Raw genomic sequence first — 21,368 nt, forward strand, 5'->3', positions numbered from 1 at the left:
AGATCTATACAAACAAAAACTTACAGTGCATAGTGGCTCCCAATATTGAAAATAAAGATGATATTCTAAAAGTTTGGAATATCTCCTGAACTATCTACCCAGCAAGCAAGAGGAAGCTGGCAGTATAATGAGGAAGGGAGTGGTGGCATTCTCTCCCCTAAAGAGATGCACAAGAACAACACACTTAAACCAATTTTCAAGGCATTATGGGTAGAGATGTTAACATCCCATCCCCTAGCACTTGTAATAACCTGCTCTTAGTGGTCATCTGGATCTATGAATGAGCACTTCAAATAGACAGAAAACACACACTGTAATACTAGAGCCAATATGCATGATGGAAATAGCAGGAAGTGATAGAGGAAAATGATAGTTCAACAAGGCAAAACTAGTGAGACACACCAAGGGTCAGAAGACACAGTTCAAGGGAGTGTAAATGAAAACTGAAGCATAAAGCTACAATTATTTAGGGCCTTGCTTGTTGGACATTCTAGGAGGATTTACATGCATCTATCCTTTGGTGCAGTAACTTCACTTTCTAGAGTTTATTCATTAAAAAAGCACACTCAACCTTGCAAAAACATATGCATGTCCTTTGGTGCATTTTGCTCAGTGTTAAGTCCATTTGTTGATGCATTCTCAAGTAGAAAGCAGATTTGCATCTACATAATGACCATGCAATGAGGGACTAACTAAACATTTGATGTCACCTATGTGTGGTGAGATGCTCTGCTATTCAAATACATTTAATTGCAATAAAAAATAGAACTAAGTTCCTGAATATTTTGTATACAGTGACTGGAATTTGCATAAAATTTGTGGGGTCTTATGGTTACAGAAAAAGGAGGAAGAATATCTGCCAAAATGAGAGGTAATGAAAACATCTCTGACTTGTTTAAAATTTTAACATATGTTGCCTACATTATAAAAGTAAAATCATCATGAAAAGTTACTGTTAATTAATGGTTCCTTTATAATCCTGGCCTTCTAATATAAATTCACTAATAAATCTGGTCTATTCCCTTCCACATTAGGAGAACAAAGTTCATGATTCTACAATAAAAGCTTCAAATAAAAAGTTCAGAGTTTCTTGGAAATTGTCACAATAATTCTGTAAATAATTTGAAGCTGATCACTTATGTTGAAAACTAACAGATGCAGGGTAAGGGGCTAATGAGATCTCCAATGGGTTTCTTTCTACAAGGAGACAATTTGGGAAAGAGAAAAATACTTATTTTTACTGAACTGCTCCATAATAACTAACATGTCTACTTTTAATTATCTTAATCACCCTCTCTTCATTATTGAGCTGACAATGTTTATATATCTTAATGGACTTACATAGATTATTTCATTCGATTGGTTTTGTTAACTCAACAATGAATTCTGACTGATAAAGGATGCACGATGTAATTAGTCAGCTCTTCTTTTCACGTGAATTTCTAATACTTCTGTAATGAGTAATTAAAGATTAATAAGGAAGATAGTCTTAGATTAGCAGCTTCTTATCTATGAATGCCTTAGGATCAGAACACATTTGCACAGTCAGATGGTGGCTGGTAAGTTGAGAAACTTCTGGTTAGAAAACTTAATGTTTGCTGGGCACTGGTGGCTCACGCCTGTAACACTAGCTACTCAGAAGGCTGAGATCTGAGGATCACAGTTCAAAGCCAGCCAGGGTAGGAAAGTCCATGAGACTCTTATCTCCAATAAACCACCAGACGTGGTGCTTTGGCTCAAGTGGTAGAGCGCTAGCCTTGAGCTGAAGAGCTGAGGGACAGCGCTCAGGCCAAGAGTTCAGGCCCCACAACCAAAAAAAGAAAAAAAAAAAAAAGGTGAGATAAGCTACAGAGGAGCCTAGCTTCACTAAGTGGGTGTTCTACCAAAGGCAGGTGCTATGATTCAGCTCGCCTGCTGTTTATCAGGCTCTGTCCTATGGGGTCTGTGTACTCTAGGGAGATAATGCTCCCTCTCTTTTCCCTCTCTTCTTTAGAGCTATATAAAACAGGAAGCTGTAAATCCTGTTGCCTGTTGTGTCCTTTTATCTGAGTTTCATCAGAAGCTGTAGTGAGGACATTCAAGTGATCTCTCTGACACCTTATGTCACTTATACGTCATAATGTAGGGCTCCATAAGACATGCCCTGCTCATGGTTTAGGAAGTCATGCAGATTGCAGCAACAATACTGTCATGCCTGTGTATCTTGTGCACCAACCTGACACCTGCACATCAGTTCAGAATCTCTGCAGCAACCTGGAGGGCAATGTGAGTGCTTCAGAGCACAAGGGGCAATTGTACAGACCAAAGTGATGCCCCAAGACTTGACTCAGTATGCAGCAGAGCATGATTCCAAACGCAATACTGGCTCCAAAGCCCAATCTGTGCCTCTATTGCCTATTGCTCCTATATCATGTGCAGAACAGCCAGGTGGCAACAAACCACAAATATCCACCACCCATGAGCGCCCAGCTTAGTATTCCAGAAAGAGAATCAGGCTTCTTGGGACCACAGTCTTTGGGAAGAGAGTGGGAGGGACATAAGAGACATAATGACAATTTCACCAAGGACTAAAGAGAAGAAAAAGACCTAGGAATGGAAATTTGAACAAGTGCTCCTTTGCAAATCATGTGTTATTGCTTGGCTTCTACTTGGTCTCTGGATCTTCCCCCTTCTAGTCCTGGGAGTTTGGACAAATTATTATCATTTTATCTCGGCATCTCCATTTGAGAATATGCCAAAGCCAGCCTGTACCTCCTGGAGTTGCTGTGAGGAGGGAAGATGATAAAAATATGAAGAGTAAGACACATAGCATAGCAGCCATTTAGTAAATGCCATCTTATTGTGGGAAGGAGCTGTCAGCTGCTCTCTACCTCTCAGTCATGCTGATAAATCATCCTGATTATGGCCATTGTATCAAGCTAAAAAGGTCATTTCCACATTACACACAAGAGATTCTATAGCTTAAGAAAGAGCTTTCTAGGTGTAGTTACCACAGTCCTGAAATTACTAGCTCCCAGGAGCATCAAAACTGATGCTGTTTTTTTCCAGAAGAAAGGGGCTGCATCTGAGTGGGGAGAAGAAATATGCCCAGCTTCATTTCCAGTCTCTGGACCAAGCCCCTTCACTGTTCCAGATTCAGTGAATAAACATGGCCGCATCCTCTGACCTCTAGACACTGTATATGCATAACAGTAACAATGGAAATGACCCAAAGTGCAAAGAAAGCACAAAATGGTGTACTCACCGCAATTATGTTAAAGAAGTCATCATCCCCCAGAGTATCCAAAATAGAGGAGACTGTTTGCTTTGCAATAGTCAGACGGAGTCCTTTCATGCTACCACTGACATCAACTAAAATGACCACATCTTTTGGAGATGTCGCTGCCTGGATGTACCTAGGTCAGGAAAAAAATAAGTAAAAATGAATCCTGGCCCATCTTCAAGTTTTAATAACTAAGAGGAACTAAAGATGTAGCTCAGTGGTAAAATGCTAGCCTGGAATGTGCAAGAGCCTATATTCCATTGGGTGTACCACAAGTAAACAAAAATAACAACAACAAATAAATAACTGAGATCTAACCGCTGCCTACCATTTTCGGTTCCTGCAGTCAAAGGCAATGACTCCATTCTCATCTGGTTCCCATTTAATCCCTAGAAAAGAAATGGGGTTAGATGAAACCCAGAAACTTCAAATATTTATTTGTAACATTTCAGGCTGCTCTGCTTTGCTGACGGAATGGACAGGGTGAAAAATCACATGCAAAGACCAACCGTGGAGCTCCTCACATGCCCATGACCAGCTCTGGAAAGACACCTTCAAGGATGTAGTGCTATAGTAAACACAGCCTTCATCTAGTTCCTCCACACAGCTGCTGTAATGTGGATACAACTTTAGTACCATGCTGTTCTGCAAGAGAGGATGCAATTCCAGGCCCTGCCATTAGCTAATGAACCAGACGGCCAAGGCCATTTCTCATTGTCTAGCAAGTTGTTGGAAGTTGCTGGCATCATTCGCAGGTCTCTAGGCAGAGTCTTCCCCTTATCCCTGGACCTAGGTGAGGTAATGCCTATAGCATGAAGCAGGGGAAGCATAGAGAGGAACACATCTAGGGGAATCATATGATAAAATGTTTCCAACTCAGAAAACACATAGGGTTCCCTCTTTGTTCCTGTTTTTAAAATCAGAATTTGGCCTCCCTTTCTACACTGGAATGAAATAAAATGGCCCTAATTGTGCTGCAAAATGAGCTTGCATTTCAGGCCTGGGGCCTAAAGAGTTTCTTTGGGTGAAAAAACAGATGCATCATCCTTAGTGCTATATACAAACTGGTCAGGATATATCCATGGGTGCCATTCTCCATGTACAACTTATTTGCAAAGGATAAAAGTTCATTTTAAAAGGTGGCATTTGCTTCTTAAAATGAAATAGTCAATAATTGTTTTCAGCCATCGGTGCTGCACAAAGGTAGAGGATTTGAAATATAAACTTTGGAGGTAAGGAAAGACAAACAGAAATGTTATGTTCACAGGAGGAAATTCCTAAGATGTGTGACACTGAGCATCTCCTTTCCAGTCAACAATGGTCACATTTCTAGACCACACTGAATAATAACATAAAAGAGCTTAAGAGAGCCTTTTCATTATACTACATCCTACAGCAGTACTTCAGTCCTTGTGTTCAATCCTTGTTCTTCATTTCCCACCTGCACATGAGCCTACTTTAAAGAGTTTTGCCAAAGATGTTAGAAGGCAGAAATATAAGGTAGTACCAGTTGAAGGTCATAAGTCTTCATATGAAGACAAGCACAGTGAGGATGGGGTCAGTCAGGTAATGTTCTGATTTCAAATTCCATGAAGAAGTGATTTCCCTTAGTTAAATGTATTGATCTATGGTAAGAGCTAGTGGCGGTTCCCTGAGTTGATGGTGTGGATGTTCATAGGGCATATTCATGCCTATATGTACTGCCCACTATCTACCACTGAACTCTGTCCCTGTCATCATTCCTTGACTCCCAGCCTAGCTTCTGTGTGTTCTCTACCCCAACACTAAGGCCCATATAGGGCCTAGGAAGTAGAAAATTAAGGGCACTAACTAACTTTATTTGCATCTGAGCTTAGAAGAATTTTTCCCCACGTACTGCTGAAAACTGGTGCTTTTGTAAAAGTTGGACTAATTTAATCTGCTGGGAAAATTAATAAGGGAAATAATTGGAGCACAAATGTGAATCAAATGGTGTGGCTCTGAGTCCAAGTCTGCTTGTCACCAATTTTCACCAAACTGGCAAGCACTGTGCTAGTCAACATATACACAGCAGTGACTGAGAAGACCGGCTGTGGAAGAAGCCATACACATCCAGCAGAAAATAGATAGTAGAGAAGAAATCACAAGTATTAGCGAAACCATAGGACAGAAACACCTGATGTTAAAATCAGTGTATGAAAGGTGAGCATGCTCCCTCATGGGAGAAAGGAATCTCTGAGTAGAGAGAGGAATGATGGTGCATTACTTTGTTAGAACTGCTGTTAATAAGGTGCGACAAGCTTGGTCACTTAACAGAAGTGTTTTCTCTCACAGTTCTGAATCGAAAAGGAATATCCAAGGCAGAGAAAATAATGTGTGCAAAGGACCCGAGGCTGAGTAGAACATGAGAAGTTTTCAAGGAAAAGCAGAAACGCTGGCATACCTGTGTATAGAAAAGGTCTGCGCCAGAGGAGAAGCACATGGGCCACAGCAAAAACCGTGAAGCAAAGCCACATGAGGTTTGCATTAAGTGTGGATAAAGGCAGTACCTGGAGGCAGTTCCAGACACACAGAACTGAATGTAGCAATAAACATCATGCTATAACTCAAAGTCAGGGCCAGATATGCCTTTGGGTGTCATTTTGCCTAAACTCAACATTTGGGTCAAAATCTTCAGAGTTTCCTGAGGTTACTGCTAAGACCTGTTCCTCCTGTCACCATGCCATTCCTGACACAGACATTTATTTCATCTGTGTTCCTTAAGATGGTCTATAGGATACTGTCTTAAAGCAAATAAAGCAAAACTTGTCTCAACATCATGGGAAGAACTTCTGAGGGCCTTTCCTCCTGCCTAAGTACACTGTGGATCTCTCTGATAAGGACATTAAAGTCAAGATACACATACAACATAGCCACCATTGGACAAAATTCTTTTGGACAGCACAATGATTGCCACATGACTGTGACATAGATGAGCTTGTTGAGGCCTGTGTATGGCTCTGTGTAGGCATCATCCTCATGGGTGTATTTCTAGGCTAATGCTCCCTGGAATTAAGGAACTGTTTTGTCCCAATCACAACCAGTACAGGAACACCTCAGTGATTCCCTCATACCATTTATTCACCAAATTTTAGCATAAAACACACTGTATCATACTAATATATCTCTCTGTCTTCATCCCTTTGGGGTAACATTAATTCCCTTACATTGAAGCATTACTCCAAGCAGGGCCACAATGGTTTCAACTGGCTGAGTTTACCTACTAGCCAGTGACCCTGGCTTTAGTGGTGGGTACATGGCCTACTTGGCCTGATGGCCAAGCCAAACCATTGGAGCACATGCTTTCTCCTCCTCTGGGGGCCACAATGAGACATTCCAAAAGCCTGAAGTCAAAGTTTCAACATCATGAAGGGATCACTTGCCAGTTAAACAAGGTCAGGATCATGGACAGAAAATATCCAAATCCAAAAGGTCTTAATGAGTACTGAAATTTAACAGTGATGTAAAAAGCACATAAGATTTTAAGTTATAGGAGCCAATAATATGTTTCTTGATGGAGCTAGATGTAAGTAGGTTCCTGTTACTTGTAACCTCAAACTCTGATACACATGTTTCCCACAAGAAGCTTATGAAGAACAGGACTTGGACATCATTATTCCATTCATAGGCCCTTACATGGTATTGGAACCAAGCCAGAACTTAGTACATACTCACATAAGAGGGACAAGAGAGATCCATTTTGCTAGGGTCAGGCACACCTGACACTCATACTGTTATACTACTTTATAACTAGAAAGAAGCATCTTGATTCAAAAAATATCCCAGCAAAAATGTTCAGGATCACTCTTCTAATCATTTTATGGCCAAGAGGCAAGAGGTGTGCTCTATGTTTAGAACCAAGTAGAGTGGCCACCTGACACCAGGACAATAACTGTGGAAGACAGTGCTCCATGTCTTTCCAAGTACAGCAAAGTAACAGACATTTTACAAAGTCAAAATCCAACCAAAATATCATGAAAGAACTGCAAGCGTCGGGCGCTGGTGGCTCATGCCTGTAATCCTAGCTACTCAGGAGGCTGAGATCTGAGGATTGCCGTTCAAAGCCAGCCCGGGCAAGAGAGACTGTGAGACTCCTATCTCCAATAAACCACCAGAAAACCGGAAGTGGCGCTGTAGCTCAAGTGGTAGAGCGCTCGCCTTGAGCTGAAGAGCTGAGGGACAGTGCCCAGGCCCAGAGTTCAAGCCCCACGACTGACAAAAAAAAAAAAAAAAAAAAAAGAACTGCAAGCATTTTGACCCAACTGCTATGACTGATAAAAAACATTGTACATAAATAAATAAATCTCCCCATAACATAAACCCTTTATAAAGCCTCCCTTTGTTTTCCAGTGACCTTGTGACGGAAGCAAAAGGACTTCTTATTGGTTGAGACAACAGGTGATTTGTGGTTTCTACTTATCTGCTCTGCCCACACTAGGCTAGATAACCAGTGGTTTGCTAGGCTAGCCAGACTTCTTTCCATGCTCCAATGTTAGCAACATCTGCCTTAATATTCTCTCTGTTGAGTGTATCAAGGCAGACTGCAATTCAGTGATGTTGGAACTTTCATAGTCCACTGTTGATTATAATGATTTTTTTAATAAAATGCTTATTGCTTAAATGCTCCAGGAGGAAGCTTGGATGCCCTGCTGAATACAGCCCTTAGGAAATACTGAATAATTTGGCAATGACGATACCCCAGGCACATCTCAGGGCACAGATGCCAAGTACAGGGCACACAGCTCCTCAAGGGAAAGGCTGATTGTTTCTGTGTTTCGAAGTGGGAAGACATCAGGTGCCTCGTCTTACTTAATGAAAACATAAAAGACTCCACTTAATTGCTCCAAGATTATGCAGCATGTTTTTTTTTCCTTCTTATAGGTTGAGCTTGTTAATTTCTACAGCTGTGATGTTGGCACAATTGCAGCCCCGAGCCCTGTTTTCACAACTTGTAAGCAAAATTAAAACTTTCCTTTTTAATTAAAATTCAAACCAAGCCAGAATTAAAATCCTATTGCAAAGCACAGGCCTGGGAAGGCCCCAGAAGGAACACCTGTTCCACAGACTTGATGGACAAGTGATGAGAAATGTATCTCCTTAGGGCACTATTGGGGAGAAGGGGACCCTACTGAGGGGCTACTGCCATCTGCCGTGGTGTTGGGCATTTTGACCTCCACTTCCAAGGTGAGGCAGTTCTAAGTTCTCAGTTCCTATCTTTACATTTTCTACCCTGAATATAGTCAGAATTCAACTATGTCCATATATGGCCTACTCTTTCCCCCAGCAATAATTTTTAACAACTCTGGTAATAATAGGAACAAAACTTAATTTTTGCCCAGGAGGATTAAATATGAAATGTTCCACAATAAGTTCATCACTTTTTGTGGCAGCTCTATGAACTACTCTATTGAAAAAGATACTAACAAGCCAGGCACGGGTAGATTATGCCTGTAATCCTAGCTACTCAGGAGGCTGAGATCTGAGGATCAAGGTTCAAAGCCAGCCCGGGCAGGAAAGTCTGTGAGACTCTTCTCTCCAATAAACTAATCTGAAAACTGGAAGTGGTGTAGTGGCTCAAGTGGCAGAGAGCTAGCCTTGAGCTGAAGAACTGGGACAGAGTTCAGGCCCAGAATTCAAGCCCCATGACCAAAAAAAAGAAAAGAAAAGAAAAAGATACTAACACCATTCGTAGGTTCAGAGAACAATTCTCTGATCAATGCTGTGTGTGTGTGTTTACGTGCACACATGTATGTGAACAGTACCATTTTACTATTCTTGCTATGCACCCTGACAACAGAACTTCTTGTTTCATCTTTTTCTCAGAGAAAGTAGAAAAACTGTAACCCTGCGTCCTAAGGAAAATATTACAGGATCATGAATCTGGAACATTCTAGGGACTCTCCATTCTATGCAGGCAGGAGGGATGAGAGTTGCAATTGTCTGTGCATGGGTACTCACCGGGGTATTGCCTAAAAAATCCCTTTGCACTTCCAAAGTACTGCCATATGAGTGATGGGTCCCGATCGAAGTTATCTACAAAAACTTTGTTTAGGGATTCAGACCAATAAACCCCATTGACGATTGCAGGATCTGAAATAAAGAACAGAAGAAAAACCATGAGGAAAACCACACATCTTCTAGCTATAAAATGGCTGACTGCGCATATAGCTTTGAAGAAAGGTAAAGGTCCTGGAGTGCTAAAGACCTGTGGATTCCAGGCCCCGAAGCTTCCCCTCCTGTTCCAAGCTCTCTGAGCCACCTGACCCATCCAAGAGTCTCTATTAATAGCTCTTTACTTCAACCACCTACCCCCAAAATAGTGACTTCTGATTATATATATATATATATATATACATACATATATATATATGATATAAACTATGGTTATTGAAAGAGCAAAGAGACTTTCTAGTGTTATTTTCCTACTTTCCCCTGTACTAAGCCAGAACTCAGCCTTAAAAACAGGAAAAATGTGTCTTCTCTCACTGTAATCTCTTCAGCCAACATAGCCCTGCTCCAATTCCCTATACCCCTGACTTAGACTTTTATTATAAAAATGAGTAAGCAAATAGGAATTACTTCACAAAATCTCTCTGCTTGTTTTTAGCAGAATGGGACTCAATAAGGGCAAAGACCTTTGGACCAGAATATGGTTAGATGAAGAGATGGATATGTGATATATGGATGGATGGATGGGTGGATATAATGAAATTATCCAGAAACCAGATCTTAACTGATTCTTAAGCCCTATGATCTCAATAACAAACCACTTTTCCTCACCATTAGTAGACCCAAAACTCTGTTTTTTTGTTCATACAGTAAATATGAAGGTAAAGAAAAAGAAAGTGAAGTATTTCCCACATGCTGACTAAAATAAGGTAGACCACAGGATGCTCCCAGCCAGTCCACCTTCTACTGATTTTTTTTAATACATGTTTTTTTAATTGTGAAAATACTGTACAGAGGGGTTACAATTACATAGGCAAGATAATGAGTATACTTCTTATCAAGCATTGTAGCCTCCTCCTTTGTTTCCCCTTCCCATCCCTTCCCATCCTCCCCCCTGCCCCCCCACCCAATCCTCCCCACTCCCCACCCTCCTCTCCCCCCCCCCCCACCAAAGTTGTAAAGTTCGTTTCGACATACAACTCGTACATCTCATTGTTGTAATGGGTCCACAGGACCAATGGAATAGAATTGAAAACCCAGAAATGAACCTACAGACCTATAGCCATCTAATCTTCCATAAGGGAGCTTAAAAAAAAAATAGAATGGAAGAAAGACAGCCTCTTCAGTAAATGGTGCTGGCAAAATTGGTTAACTACTTGTAGAAAACTAAAGCTAGATCCTTATATATCACCCTGCACCAGAATCAACTCCAAATGGATCAAAGACCTCGGAGTCAAAGCAGACACTCTGAAAACATTACAGGATGGAATAGGAGAAACCCTAGGTCTCCTTGGCACAGGCTGAAATTTTCTGAATAGAGATCCAGAAACACAACAAATCAAAGAAAGGTTGGACAAATGGGATTGCAGGACATAGCTAGCAAGATCAATAGAAACCCTACGGACTGGGAGAAGATCTTTACTGATTTTTTTAAAACCTCTGAAGACCCTGTTTCAAAATGATAACACATTTAGCAACCTGCTGTTCAAGAGGAGAGAGAAGCTGGGCTTCGGTGGCTCACGCCTGTAATGCTAACTACTCAAGGAGGCTGAGATCTGAGGATCACGGTTCAAAGCCAGCCTGGGCAGGAAAGTCCATGAGACTCTTATCTCCAATAAACCACTAGAAAACCGGAAGTGGCGCTATGACTCAAGCGGTAGAGCACTCGCCTTGAGCTGAAGAGCGCAGGGACAGCACCCAGGCCCAGAGTTCAAGCCCCACAACCGAACAAAAAAAATAATAAAATTAAAAAAAAAAAAGAGGAGAGAGAATTGTCACATCTGGTACTAGGAGGGTGAGAATTACAACACGATAAGCATGTTAATCAACAGGAAAATGAGGAGGGGGTCATTCATTGGTTCCTTCCTACAAGAGGCACTATGTTTACCTTTCTCTTGTTATCCACACTAGCCCCTCAGCTGTCTGTGACCCAGCATTGATTGGATAGAGGTGGACCTGTAGCACAGAAGGTGACATGCTTTCCTATGAGTACCCAGATACGAAGCAGCAAAGCCTCTGTCATGTGGTTTTCCTATATGTAAAGTGGAGATAGTAATACTCCCCTAGAGGACTGTTGGGAAAATTAAGCAATTCACAAAGACAAAGGGGACTCTGAGTCACAGTAATCAATTCCACAGTGGCCTGTTTATTCCTGGTACCCTCCATACAATATAGGCAGGATGGATGAGAACAGATTTATTCACTTCTGTCCTGCAATGTCTGAGCAAACCAATGAGAAAATACTCATAAAAATAACAAACAGAAAGGCTTATAAAACTACTGACAAGAGAGACTTGAGATGTGTTGGCCCCTTTTCTACCCCTCTTTTCCCCTCCTCATCTGCCTGCCTTTCCACACCTGGCAGCCCTCGTGATGCTGTCTGATGAGCACAAATAGTATGCGACCCAGCTGGTGGGCCTGGGTCTTATCTGACTTGTCTTACCTCATTCCTGTCTTAGTCTTTCTGATAACTTAGGCAACTGGGATTCTGACTTTCATCTCAAGGATAAACTCTAACTCCTGTTAACTGTAATCACCCATGTTACATCTTGGGAAAATGAAAATGGCCAATGCAACCTTGTACCACAGAATAATTTTGAGGAAGGCTTTATCCTCACAATTCTGGAAAATAAGAGCTTTCATCATCCCTGTCCAAGCTTGATAATCACTGCTGTGACTCACTCCTGGTTTCGAATGCCACTTAAATTAGCCACAAAGATGGAAATATGATGACTCCCTAAAATCCATGGTGTTTGTTTCCACTGATGGCCTTAATTATGTCAGTATCAGCTAAAACCTGACACAATTGGAAGCAAAAGTCCAATTTTATTAATTCATTGTCTTACGTTAAAAGAGTCCAACAATTTTCAGAGACACACTCTTTGTGAGTGTGATAACTAGGATTGGTCTCATTGTATAGTTTTAGTTCCCTTTGGGGAAGAAAGAGCTGCCACTCCTCCAGCTGATCTTCTGACACCTAAAGAACTCTGACAACCTTTAGAAACACTCACTTGACCTGAACACTAAATCTTGCTTTGAAACTGTGCCCCTTCAAGAAAAGGGAGCTTCGCTTTTCCCAGAGCAAGGTGAATGAGGGACAGTAGAACCACTGTATAAAATGATCTACTTAAAGTGGGGCAGTGTTACAAACACCCAGTTGATCAGATATCTCAAATACCATCACCCCTAGGCTTGTAAGATCATCATAGTGTATTGATTTCACAAACTTGCTTCACAACCAATTTCAATAGAAGGGGAAAATCTTGAATGGATGCCGATTGTTACTGTGATTGAAAAGTCAGAAATGAATAGAAATGAATGACGTATTCAGGTAAAAAAAAACCTGCTAAAATTATTTTATCACTATAACTGACAGAGGGAAGTAGCCAAGTCACCCAAAGGTCAGCCTATCTTCCCACTCACCAAGATACCAGCTCCTCTGCCAGGCAAATGTCACTAGACCCGTGCATCAGTCTGATTTCTAACTGGGTTAGGTAAGATTAGGTTCACTTGTAAAAGTGTCAGCAGCATCCTAAATAGCAAGCTTAGCCTTTTCTTGTTTATTTTTGTTTCCTAATTTGTTTAAAAGCTCCACCTTGCTTTATTAGAGCATCTTCTACCTGGATGGCCAGAAATCCAAATTCAAGATGTGGACAGGGCTGATGCCTTCTGGAGGATCAGCAGAAATCTGCCATGTGTCTTGCTCCTGGACCTCTCCCGCACTCCTCAGCTTGCAGACTCAGTACTGTAGTCTCTGCCTCCACCTAGCCATTCCTCCATGTGTCTGTGTCATATCTTCCCTTTTGCTTTCACGAGACCACCAGTCACGGTATTTCAGTTCCACTCTAAATTCCAATACTTATTTCCAAATAAAGTCATATTTGTAAGTAATAGAGGTTAGGGCTTGGACATATTTTTGGAGACTACTATTTAGCAGAGTATACTTTCTTTTCTGAGTTATTCTACACAATACACTCATTTCATACTTTTTATATATAATTTTTAAATCTGAGTTTAGTAAGTGCAGAGCTTTTCCTTTTCTTTCTATTTTTTTATTTTTAAGTTGGAGATGGGAACTTAAACTCAGTATCTGACTCTCTTTCTCTTTGGCTGGTGCTCTACCAACTGAAACACACCTCCAACTCCACAACTTTTCTCTAATGAATCAGGTTTATATGTTCTTACCCTTTTCTTCTTTATGGGAACAATTCAGATGCTCATTAGTGCCTATATTTTCAGGATCCTTATCAACAGGTTCTACTTGTAATGCACTAAAATCCTTTTTCTTTAATACCTAGTGTATACATTGAGACTGGCATTATTTGCTCAGTAAAGTGAGTTCCAGGATGGCCTGGTCATTTTTCCCACTGTTCCTATCCAACCTACATGCACAGAATGTGCATATTAGCCAATGTGAAGTTCAGTATTAGCATCAGTTCTGCTTCTTTCTCCTTTGAGACACAGATGCATCCTGGGTAGCAGTCAAGAATTTAGATATTCAGCTTTTATCACAACAGACCACTAGCAGATTCTGAGAGAATGAGCATCGCATATCACATCTGTAGTAAATTCAGTTTGTATCTGTAAAACATCTTACTCATCCTTACTCATCATATATCCCAATACCAAACAGCTTTTGTACTTCCATTCATATATTCATATGTAAATAACCATCTCCTCAGCTTTTCCCCAATACTGTATCTGTTACACGAGTCCCCTGTATCATGGATAGCGAATATTCTCTGCTCAACAATGCTATACATTCCTGCACATTTTCTCATTTTTGTTCTGCATATTTGAATGAGTCATGAGTTCCACACTCCTGAGTCCCTCCTGACATGGTCAGCCTTCTTGAGCCCAAGCAAATGAATTTGCATAAAGCACTTAGCTTAGTAATTGGCATATATAAAATGTATCATCACTAATGGCTGTCCTTTACTTTGTTAGAAAGTACATAAATAAGATCCCAAGAAGAGATGTCAACATTAATCCTGTTCTCTGTGTTGAATATTGCTGGGCAGCACCTTCTAGAACTTGGGCTATGGAGCCCTAGGCTTAAGTCCTCACATTTGCACTTGTTCACTACTGGCCTTGGCTTATGACTTAACTTCCCTAAGCTCTAGTGTCTTCCCCAATAGGAACAATGAGAGTATCCCTTCCTTAAAGGCTGCTAAGACCAGGCACATACAGGGCTCTGCAGTAGGAGATCTCTACATATTACTTAGTCCATCACTAGTCCCATTGCTGAGGTGAGTCCCAAGATCCCATCCACAATCCTTCAGCTGTCCTTAGACTATCTAGACAAAACTTTTTCAAAGTCTCTTCCTTCCAGCCCCAGGTTATCAGGGCAAAACACTACTAACTCTCATTCATTTCTCCATTCAACAAACATTTATTGAACACCTACTATGCCAAGCATTCACCAGTGAGCCAGATATTTCATTCTGAAGAGAGTAATGATGGACAAATAAATGAGACTTTCAAATAGATATGTGTTATGAAATGAGATTGATCTGAAACCTATTTTGTGTGGGAAGATGAAGGAGAGTTACTGCCATTGTGTGTGGTCGGAGGACCTCCCAGCAGGGAGACTGCTGAGAAGGGGTCCGAACACTGAGGACAGCATAAGCTTTGTAGAAGAGGAAGCAAGAAATTTAAAAACCCTGAGTATGGCTGGTGCCCGGCTGGGCGGCAGAGGCTTAAGAGGTGGGCAGACCCTGGAAAGGATTTAGCAAGGTCCATGGTATTCTACCAGTATATATTTTCTAATAGACAAGACCTGGTTCCACTCATGGTAAGGTCTATCATGTCTTTATATGATTCCAAAATGTAATTCCCTTTCTGAAATCTATGCTGAACAACGCTCTTCTCTCTTCCCCAGGACAAGCATCTATCTTAGTATTTGAGTTTACACTGCAGACCTCAGAGACATCTGATGAATATTCAGTTCCATGGAATCCAAGTAATCATGAACAATTATAAGCTAATATAAACAATACTTTGGCTCACACCTATAATTCTACTTTTAATCCTAGCTACTCGGGAGGCTGAGGTCAGAAGGATCTCAGATTGAGACTATCCCAGGCAAAAAATTCACAAGACCTCTTTTCAACCAGTAGTTGAGTAAAGTGGCCTACATCAGCCATCCCAGCTAGGAAGTTTAGGTGCTACCACCACCAAAAATAATGTAAGATAAAGTATCAGACCAATCACTATTTCCAAAAGAATTGACTGAAGGGAAGGGCTTGAATTCAGATTTAGCAGACTTTTTTTTTTTTTTTTTTTTTTTTTTTTGCGGTATGGCACTGAGAAAGGTAATTCACTAAACACAAGAAGCCAGGAAACTAAACCCATATACACATTCTCTTCAGCACCACATACTAGATTAATGTCAGGAGAATGACTGAAAAGGTTCATTTCAGCAAATGAATGATATCTCTCCCATTCATTCTTAAAACAACACGGATAAAATAATGAATTATTCTGGTATTAGATATCAAGCATATCAAGTACATCTCCTGGAAATACTACTTCATGCATGCTGAATTACAAAATAGGCTTATTTGCCAAACCTTACCCTCTCTAAAGTTCATGTTATACTAGATATTAAATGCAGGTTGCTTTTCACAAAGCTAAGCCTATTTTGGCAGTCCTGGGAAGATTTGTAGCTTGATGATGAACCACTCTGGCTTGGCAAATTCCTGATAATGGTCTAGATTTTCCCACCCTCAATGTGCTAGGCATCAGGGACAATTCTCTAGTGAGCTTTCATTTCAATGATTAGCCTTCTTTTTCCTCCCTTAACATATTTTAATCTTTGTGGAGAAACTTATATTCCTTCTTCTTAACTATCCTGAAGTAAGCTATTCACAAGTCTTTGTTAGAGATATTAAGAAGAAAATTATATGATGGAATTCTGATGATAAGGTTGGGAAAGTGAGCAGCAACACACACTAGCACTTACAATGTGCCACACAAGATGCATGACCCTTACAAGGAAATTACTATTTTTGTCTCCTTTGCATAGCCTCAAAGCCTATTGCCCCAGTACATCCCATCACTCAATGCAGACATTACCAAAGTTCGCTCCAAAATTTACAGAGTGAATAGGCATTGAGAAGGTGTGGGATGAAGAATAGTCAGTCCTCTCAGAGGTAAGCAAGTTCAAACACCTGGAATTTTAGAGATAAAAGGTAGTTTGGAGTGGTGAAAGGATCTAGCAAGGGTACCACACAGGGACCCAAGTAGGGCCTGGTAGATACTGGTTTGCATTCTGCATTCATCTTCAGAGTAGCAGAGACCACTGAAGGAGCATGTGGGGTATACTCACCTAGACATTTGTAACAAAGCACAGGCAGGTAGGTAGAAGGGGGAGTATTCAAAGGCTCTTGAAGTCATTCCAGGACCATGACAATACCTATATGAGGATGGCAGAATGAAAGGACCCAGTGGCATTCAGAAAGGATGAATTTGGTCCAGGTTTTAACTTTGAAGACAGTTTGTGCCAGGAATTAAAGCCCTCTGCTGCTGTATCCTGGATGGAAACAAGGAGTGGTCAGCAGTAGGAAGCTTGCCACACTACTGCCAACAGTACTCTCTAGAGTGGCTATAACCATGGAGAAAATGCCATCCAGGATGCTGGAATGCTTCTTAGGTCATATGAGAATTGGAAATTCCACTGTCTACGAGAGGGTTCACTTTGCCTCTAAACAGTTGAAATGCTGTAATTTTCAGATCCACACAGACTTTTCTATTGTGATCATCCTAGGAATGGAAGACTACCTTAGCCACTCCTTCAGGTGGCTCAGATTAGTAGAAGATAATCACAAGCAACATGACAGACTGGGAATAAGAGCAAGATATCCTTGACCACCTACTCTGGTTGCTGAAAACCCACATGCATGTTATCTAGATGGGTCCTGCCACGCTCAATTGCTGTCACTGTACATCCTTGTCCCCTATCAAGTCACAGCTTCTGGGAAGAGCATTACACTTCTGCAGGCTGAGGGACCAAGGTCATGAAGAACATAGATTTTTGTTTCTCCCTTAGGGAGAAAAGGGCATTTTGGGTCTGGGGTATATGATTAGGTGGGGCCTTGGCCCACTTAGCACTTGGCCTCTGTCTTATCCTGTCTCTGTAGTGAAAAGCCTTTCAATCAACAAGCACTTTTTAAAATAATATTTAAAGTCTTGCCCATTTCTTGGGAGGAAACACAAAAGAAACAATTGTCAGAGAGCTGATATTCTGAAAACTTTTACACAACTGAGGACAACACCCAGTTGACACACTTAGTAGTTATCATTTAGTAAAAACTCATTCCTGATATTCACTCAGAAAGTCTCCTCTCATTTCCTTCAACCTTTTAGAAGATGAAACAAAATTCAAGCCTTCCTTCCTTTCATCTACCAGACAAGCCTGGCTCCCAGTAAAATATGATTTTGTGAGTTTGCCACAAAGACTGATGCTATCAGCTTTTTATTGATATTTAATATAAACATAGCCCTCAGGCTAGCAGGTACCCTGACAGTGTCTGAAATATAATTGCCATGGAATTGTACAATTGCATGTAGCAATTAAGGAGCTGTCAGGAATGTTGCTGGTGTGAAGACACAGAGCTGCAGATTGGACAGAGGCGGCTGGCATTGGTCTGGGAAGTAGAGAATTGTGGGAGGGAACAGAGCAGTGGAACCACACAGCAGCCCAAGCCTATGAGGGCCTAGCCATCACAGACAGGGATATAAATGGGTAACGGACATATACAAAAGGTGCTAGGGCCACGTTTAAGTTTGCTGTTTCTTTTCAACACCCAAGGAACAAGAGCTGATTCTCCTGCCTCCAAAATGACATTTATATTGCAGAGAAAGCATACAGCTTTGAATCTGGATTTTTATGAGAGGATGGAATCGGGAACACAAGGACAGGGAAAGGTCTGTGTTTTGTTTCTTAGCTTGTTTTAAAACTTTTACAGGTGTAATGGGACTTTGTGTTGTGCATTGCTTTAAACAATTGTCACAATGGCACTAGCCTAAGAATCAGAAAAGATGAATTAACTATACAAGCTTGGCCCAGAAGTATATGAAGTCCTGAGTGTGGTCCAGGAATGCCTGCAACAAAGTGAACTCCTTAGTAAGTCCACACCAGACATTAACAGTGTACAAAACTCTTTGACATACAAATACAAGTATACATTCAACTATTCCTACTCTGAAAATGGCAAAGCACTGACACTGGGCAGCAAGAAGAGGATGCAACCATGTAGGTTTCTAGGTTTCTAGTTGTGTCTCTTCAGGAGCATGTAAACAGTTAAGAAGCCTGGCCAAATTCAGGAAGATACTCCAGGAAGTAGGTAGTGCCTTGTGTGAGTAGATCTCAAGAAAGATGTGCCCCTCACAGCCCTGGGAAGGAAGCCAATTTCATGCTGAGGTGATTTTATGCAGTTAGTGCCAGGTGTCCAGACTCACATGGTTACAGCATTATAAGTATTTGCTTCTGATGTGGAATTTCATGTGAGGATCTACATGCTGTAAACCTCCTGAACTGCACCACAGGAAGTGAAAACTGCTGCCAAAGACTGTGATCCACGCGAGAAGTGATGCCAACTTCAGTAATGTGGGCCAAGAACTGTTAACAAGGAAACTCCCGTGTCTTTCCACTGGACCTCATTCACCCTACACATGCTTGTACCAATTCTTACTTTGGCTTCTTGAACAACTGCCACGGAGCCAAATTAAATGAAACGTAATGATTCCACTTATTATCCTTCTGTACCAAGTGTATACTAACTGCTAATTCCTGAGAGGCACAGACAGATGCACAGACAGAAGTTCCTCTTCTCTTGTTCTACAAATGCAGCATAAAAAGTCAAAGGATATAGATTTTTAATTCTATTAAGTGATTTATGACCAAGTGACAATATAATTTATCATTCAAACTGGATTACAAAGAAAAAAAGGAGCATATTTATTAGCCTATAAGTATAAATTGGGTCTTTCTTATCTAGGCAAATTGGGTCTTTCTTATCTAGGAAAATCCAGATGCCATGTACCTCATTTTTATAACCTACACAAAGAATGGAAATGGCTGACAATGTGTGTGTGGTTGTGTGTATATATGTATACCTCTGTGATGATTTTTAAATAATTCATTAAATATCATCTTCTTAATATCTTTTCAGTCTCCACAGATAGGCGTATGGGTTTTTACTTCATGACGAAGTATATTAGCTATGGTAATCAACATACTCTAGATACAAGCTACAGTGTTTTGTTGAAGAGTGAATAAACATTAATCCAGAGAGTTGCTTATCTGGAAGCTACATAAAAAGTTTCTCTTATGATTATGTCAATGCAGAGAAAGGGAAGAGAGACAGGAAGGGAGGAAAGGAAAGGATGAAAAGGAAAAGAAAAGGGATGAAATTCAGAATAACAAAAGAGGAAAAGGAAGGTAAAGGCACCAAACCATAAGCCACAACTTCAACTTACCCCCCTCCCTCCCCCCCCGCCTCAAGTTTACAGTATAGTCACAAATATTCAGAGAGTCATCTCAGAAGCCACAAAATCCAGATAACCTAACCCAGGACATCACCATTCCACTAATGCAATTAAACAATTTAAATTTGTCAGGATCACTCCCTCAAGTGAAGCAATTCTACATCATGTTAATGTACAAGAAAATCACTAAGCATTTTGAAACTACAGATAAAAGGGACTTTATCAATCTCTTGGAAGTAAAAGCTCAATGCAAAGCATAAAACTCTTAATATACAGCCAGGTGCCGGTGGTTCACGCCTGTAATCCTAGCTACTCAGGAGGCTGAGATCTGAGGATCAAGGTTCAAAGCCATCCTGGGCAGGAAAGTCCATGAGACTCTAAAGCCGGAAGTGGCACTGTGGCTCAAGCGATAGAGCACTCATCTTGAGCTGAAGAGCACAGGGACAGCGGCCAAGCCCAGAGTTCAAGCCCCACCACCAACCAAAAAAAAAAAAAGTACTAAAACTCCTAGTATATAAAGACAAAAATCAAATAAGAGTGAAAAGAAATGTTTAACAGGAAATAATGCTGCAAGTTTATCAGATTACATGCTACAAATAATGAAAAAGAAGAAAATATTATTGATACTAAAATAAATAAAATGAACTGAGCCATACATATTTAACAGGAACCACACCAAAAGAGGAAGAAGCCAGCTACTATCAAAGAAAATGATGTATGACAAAACTGACCTTCAGAAATTTAAGTTGAGTTCCAACAATCTCTCTAAGAGCAAAGCTATTTGCTGAGTTTAGCTGACCTTGTTTGAACAGAAACATGCTGTAAAGCTAAGATTTGATAGTAGTTTCTTAGCATTTTGACTAGTTCAAACTTCTATTTTAATTTTTTTTTTTTGGTTGGTTGTAAGGCTTGAACTCTGGGCCTGTGTGTTGTCCCTCAGCTCTCCAGCTCAAGGTAAGCGCTCTACCACTTAAACCACAGTGCCACTTCCGGTTTTCTGGTGGTTTATTGGAGACAAGACTTTCATGGAGGCATAGAATTCCATTGTGTATATATACCACATTTTCTTGATCCATTCATCTACTGAGGGGCCTCTGGGTTGGTTCCATATCTTAGCTATGGTAAATAATGCTGCAATAAACATAGTTGATAGTTGTGCTGGTAGCTTTAGTGTGGTCTTCTTTGTGAACATTTGCATAATTGCCCAAAAGTGGGATTGCTGGGTCATAGGGGAGCTCTATGTGGAGTCTTTTGAGGAATCTCCATACTGCTTTCCAAAGTGGTTGAACAAGTTTACACTCCCAACAACAATGCAGTAAGTTCTAGGCCTCCATCAGAAAGAATGACATTGCCCCATTTGTTAGGAAATGGAAAGACTTGGAAAAAATTATATTAAGTGAAGTAAGCCAGGCCCAAAGAAACATAGGTT

General features: G+C 40.7%; 1 protein-coding gene across 2 annotated transcripts in view; it reads right to left on the reverse strand.

Moving 5' to 3' along the window:
• The window catches only part of Cacna2d3 (calcium voltage-gated channel auxiliary subunit alpha2delta 3), a 940,778-nt gene that overhangs the window by 494,162 nt on the left and 425,248 nt on the right, over window positions 1–21,368 (reverse strand). For both annotated transcript variants that reach the window (XM_070018501.1, XM_070018499.1), the window contains exons 6-8: window positions 9,239–9,370; window positions 3,591–3,651; window positions 3,245–3,395 (exon numbers count right to left, since the gene is read on the reverse strand). In XM_070018501.1, the coding sequence (XP_069874602.1) occupies window positions 3,245–3,395; window positions 3,591–3,651; window positions 9,239–9,370 (344 nt within the window). The remainder of the gene's footprint in view (window positions 1–3,244; window positions 3,396–3,590; window positions 3,652–9,238; window positions 9,371–21,368) is intronic.

This window comes from Dipodomys merriami, unplaced genomic scaffold (assembly GCF_024711535.1).
Source record: "Dipodomys merriami isolate MVZ:Mamm:240054 unplaced genomic scaffold, mDipMer1.0.p SCAF_13, whole genome shotgun sequence".
Lineage (NCBI taxonomy): Eukaryota > Metazoa > Chordata > Mammalia > Rodentia > Heteromyidae > Dipodomys > Dipodomys merriami.